Source organism: Pagrus major, chromosome 5 (assembly GCF_040436345.1).
Source record: "Pagrus major chromosome 5, Pma_NU_1.0".
Taxonomy (NCBI): domain Eukaryota; kingdom Metazoa; phylum Chordata; class Actinopteri; order Spariformes; family Sparidae; genus Pagrus; species Pagrus major.
The window spans coordinates 15,817,681-15,822,760 of NC_133219.1; the positions used below are offsets into that span (position 1 = coordinate 15,817,681).

General features: G+C 39.9%; 1 protein-coding gene across 1 annotated transcript; it reads left to right on the plus strand.

The window, feature by feature from the left end:
• Positions 1 to 3,339: 3,339 nt before the first annotated feature.
• On the plus strand, positions 3,340 to 4,389 carry ier3 (immediate early response 3). The gene has a single exon (XM_073467105.1). It carries the CDS (start codon positions 3,378 to 3,380, stop codon positions 3,963 to 3,965), a length of 588 nt encoding a protein of 195 aa, XP_073323206.1. The 5' UTR covers positions 3,340 to 3,377; the 3' UTR covers positions 3,966 to 4,389.
• The last annotated feature ends 691 nt before the right edge of the window (positions 4,390 to 5,080 follow it).

The window sequence follows — 5,080 nt, forward strand, 5'->3', positions numbered from 1 at the left end:
ATAAATGTCGATAAATATACAGAGAGAGTCTGATTATACTTCTTCTACTGATTATATTCTGCATACTTTTAATGATGCCACTATGACATGACCGTGCGCACAAAGCCAGCTCCATAAAGAAATGTTTTCACTATTTGGTGTGGAGGAACTTAAAATCAGAAAACATATTCATTTATTTATTTATTTACTGAGTTGCTTTGCTAACATCTTTGATATCTACCCAACAGTGATATTTCGGACTAACTGCTAGTTTCGGGTAAACTCAAGCTGTCATTGTCTTTCGTCTCTGTGGTCCGACAGTATAATTAGGTCTCTAACCTAAAATAAGTGAAAGTGTTGCTATTAATGTGATATGAAAGGTTCAAACATACATTTTAGATGAATGAGATGTACACATTTTGAAATAACATCATGAAAAAAGACAATTAACTTGTAGCTAATGTGCGATGCAATGGTTTTCTACCTAGAAGTTAGGAATGAGAGAAAAGGAATTATAGAAATGGGGATAACATCACACTCTTCCCTCGAGTGAAGCATACTGAATACTGAGGCTGAATGGGATCAAATCCATATTCACTCTCTTTTACAGTGTAGCTCTTCTGGCTCTTTAGCTTCTAAACGCTCCACTATGTTCACCAGCTAGCTGCTGACTGTGTCACTGACAGTGAACATGTGCATATGTATACATTGATGCATGTTTCACTTTCACTGTTCATCCATTGCACTTGACTCAACCTAATATTTCTCGCCCCTCTCACCATCATTGTACTTGTTTTATATCTTTTTAAAAAATGCTCAGGCAACACCTGAGCATTTTATAAAACACATTGCCTAATGTGAGGCTGTTGTTTTAGGATTCACTGGAATGATCTGATGTAACTAAACAATTTTGAGAGAAGGTGACCTACAGTAATGTCAGCAGTGGGACATGCTGGGTGAGGATATGTCGAAACATGATCTGGCAGCGATGTCAGAACGTGAAACTCGACAAGTTGGAGCAGAGTCTGCAGAGCTTCCAGGGAACTGCAATGCACAAAAGATTTTAGTAACTTACAGTCACCATTTTCAACAGAAATAAGAATTCATATTGAGGAAAATTTTTAAAAAGCTGAGGAGATGTTTATTTCTTTGTTCAACAACCTAAATCTGAATAAATTTGGAGTTAGTGTGAACATTTTAACTTCTAGGTTGCTGTACAAACTGCTGTGCACTTAAAGACTGCACAGCAGTTTGTTGTATTTCTGCTAAATATATGAACTCTCTGCTCTTTGTTGCCACTTATTAAAACTTCCCTTCATCCACAGTTTTTTCAAAGATTTCATCAGCTACTCCATCTTTTCTGCTAATTTACCTGGTTACATAGTTACCTGAGTCAAACAGGGCGTTCATTCATTTATTTTGAAGTTCCATAATGTTTTCTGACAACTGGAGGCCAAATATTTGCAGGAAATCTTGTCACCTACAGTACATTGACATTAACTACTTTAATCCTTGAGTGCATTGTGCAGCTGCAACCAGGTTGAAATGGCATGTGAACACATTGGTTCTGTGAGTGATTTTGCAAAATGTAAAAGTAGTGTCTTCCTCTTTGGATTTGGACTGTCCCCGCAGTAACATCCTGTCATTTCACCAGTCAGAGTGACCACACAGCTCTCAGGGTGACAAAAATCACATGTTGCTAAACCACCAGAACTCCCCCGTATAATGTACATTTTAAGGCAAGTAGAGTTATTTTTAGAACCAACTCAAATAGTCATCAAACGGATGTAGCTCCAGAGGAAGTCTAACCATATAAGTCTAATTGTCTAATAGGTTTAAGTTTGCTGACTTTTTCTCAAAAGCCTGGAAAAGAAGGCACATTGGACTATTCAACTTGTCTTTACTCTAATTTCTCCAGTGTAACATTGTGAATGTTTTCATCAGTGCTTTATGAGTTTTGTGATCGACAATAAATGTCTGAAGATTTGATTGGGAATGTTTTTTAAGTTGTTTCTCTACCACCTTTTTATTGTTTAAAAATGTATACGCAGCACTGGCTTATGAGTTTATGGTGTCTTGTATGCCCAAGTGGGCCGTTGGGAGTTGAACAGTAAAACACAATGATAATAATTGAAAAAAATGTATTCATTCACTCTAAATAGACAGATATCTCTGTATTACTGGCTGTTTTGTGTTTTTCTTTCCTTGAAATCAACCTTCCACCAAATCTAAGATTTTCACGTCATATCTTGAGGCAGGTGATCTCTGTTCACATTGGCAAGCATTTCATTGAGATTAATCTCAGTGTTTATGGGTCAACATTGGGTGAAGTCATTTTGGTTAAAAATACACTCCTTGGTTTTGTTACACACTCCCCAAATGACTCCATTTTGAAGCTTGGCACAGTTCACATCGTCACAGTGCTGGGAGGGAGTTTGGGAACTGCTTTGTTTGACAACAAAACAGCACTAACTTTAATTAAAATAAGCACGAGTTATTAATCAAACCAGGCATGAAATCTGTGTGTGTGTCAGGAAGTTACACGCATACATCCTGCTAGGCAAAATGTATTTTTTTATTTCCTTTTTTTCCTTTTTTTTTTTTTTACATCATACATGGCACATCCACCACCCGCCTGTAGGTCAGAATGAAACTGGAGGTTATCCAGAAGGAAATTAATTCTTTTTGTTAAGGTTTCACTTCTTGTTAAGTCTTAGTTTGACTTTGTATACTGTAAAAAAAAAACAACAACAACACACACACACACACACTGCGTGTTGATGATCTGAAAGTAGTTTCCAGCACTCGCATGTGACTGGGGACTTACTGTACGTGCTTGCTTTAGTGTTTACAGTCAACTGAAACCTTAAAGTTCCTCTGAATGACTGTTGCTCCTGAATATGGAGTCATCATGTGGAGGTGACACTTTTACAACAAACATGTGTGACATAAAAAAAAAAAAATATTTAGGCTGATTATGATCCATAATCATATTTATCATATTTTCACAATTGAATAATACATTGTCATAATGTGGATTATATCAAGAATGATCTTTTTCTCACTGAAATATACTTTTTAAATCGCATTGCTCTATCTTATTTATTACCACATAGTTAAGTGCGCTTATTAAACCAAACCCTGATGATTCAGCTTCTCACTGTCCCTCTGGAATCCGAGCCGCGGCCACAAGAGAGGAGATATGTAAATTGCAATGTTATTTTCCTATTTGAGCAATAAGGTGCGTTGGCCAAACCTCAGGGAGTGGCTTCTTATATGGGCGTTTCTAAAAGCACAACCTGAGCTAGAAACATATAAATTGTGAGCTCTCCGCTGTGGTAGGCATATCTGACTTTCAGAGATTCACAAGAGAGAAAGCCAAACAAAACTCAAAGAAAATGTACTCACGGTCAAACAGCACGACTCTGACTGTTCAGCGGGAGAGGTTTGCCTTCTCCAGGATGGCGACCCGCAGCACGGAGCCCGAGGTCTTCACCTTCGAGCGGATTCCTGCTCAAGCCACCGCCATGGGCTCCTACGTGCCCATCCGGCCGAAGAAGCGCTGCACTCGGGTTATGTACCCCGCTAAAGTCCGCATGCACCTTCCACCACCGGAGAAGAGCCAAGCCAAGCGCTGGCTGGTCATCCTGTGCCTGGTGGTCCTGTGGCAGATCTACACCGAGGAGCCCTGCGCCGACACGCCGCTGGGCAGCTCAGACAGCCCGGTCAGCGACTACCATGGTTTCACCTTCCAGTCTGGGGAGGAGCGGGCGCTCCAGCTCGCAGAACTGAGCTCCGACTCTGAGCTCCTGTCAGCCTTCCCGAGCAGCTGCGAGGAAGGCAGCTCATCCAGCGAACAGATCATCCCGAGCACACCCTGCCCCACGCCCAGCGAGGAGACAGAGACCAGCCGGTTCGAGCAGGGCGCCGGGAAGAGCTACATGGTGGCTCTGCTGGTCTACCACAGACTGGGCAGCGACAACTAAGTCTACCAGGACTGGTTCAACTATAAACCGCCCAAGTCTGGGTTTCTTGGATCGAAAATGAGCCGAGATGGAGTTGATCCTGAGTAGCACCTGGAGAGCAGCGGTGCGCCCTGCGCGGCGCAGCCGGGAGGACGCTCCATGCGTCGGCTTGTCCCTGCCAGAGGTCCCCCTGAAAGTGGAGGATACAGTCTGCAAAGGGACACAAGAAAGAAAGAAAGAAAGAAAGAAAGAAAGAAAGAAAGAAAGAAAGAAAAGAACTGTGAACACTTACAAAAAACGGAAACTTGAACTCATGAAAACTTGAACACATCTCTGTGTAATTTACACATAGACTCTAACTGCACTAACAGGCCTGCTGGCAAACTGGATGTTTTTCAAGTTTATGTCATTGAAAACTGTCACTCCTGTAGGCCACCGAGCTGAAACTGACACTGTCTGTTGTCTAAATGTCTTATTTAGTTATTTATTCTGTTATTTGCTATTTATTTAATAATAATTTTAATAAAAAAATGTCTAAAAGAAGTTCCTGTTTCCTGCCTTTTCACTGAAGTGCACAAAATGTTCTTGACTGTTTTCTGAATATTTTCCTCACATCAAGAGAATATTTTATTTATCAGATTAGTTTAGTTAGATTAGTTTCCTGCAGACTTACAATCAAGACATCTGCATAATTTGCAAGTATAAATAGAATATAAAAAACAAACTCTTTTTAAATCAAAAGGTATCTAAAAAATCTTGTTTTGCAAAATTATGCAACACTTAAAATAATCATATTTTACCCGAGGCTTCAATTTTTTTAAATTCTCTGGGGCTAAATGTTTTTTATCTTCTCTATGGAATATTAATCCGCAAAAAGCATCCCAGACACTGGTCTTTACTCCTCATGCAGACGCATATTTTCTAGAGTTGGCTTGTTATCGAGCTTTGTAAACACAAAATCTTTTTAACTGCAAAGAGACGTTGAAGCAAGATTGGTTTAGAAAACATGATCTGATAACTGTATTTGAAGAAAGATGAAAAATAACTGCATATAAACTCAGGCGCCCTTAAATTACAACATTAGGAGACAAAGCCAGCGCAGTGAATCAATGGTTTTCCCAATTTGCTGTGGAAGA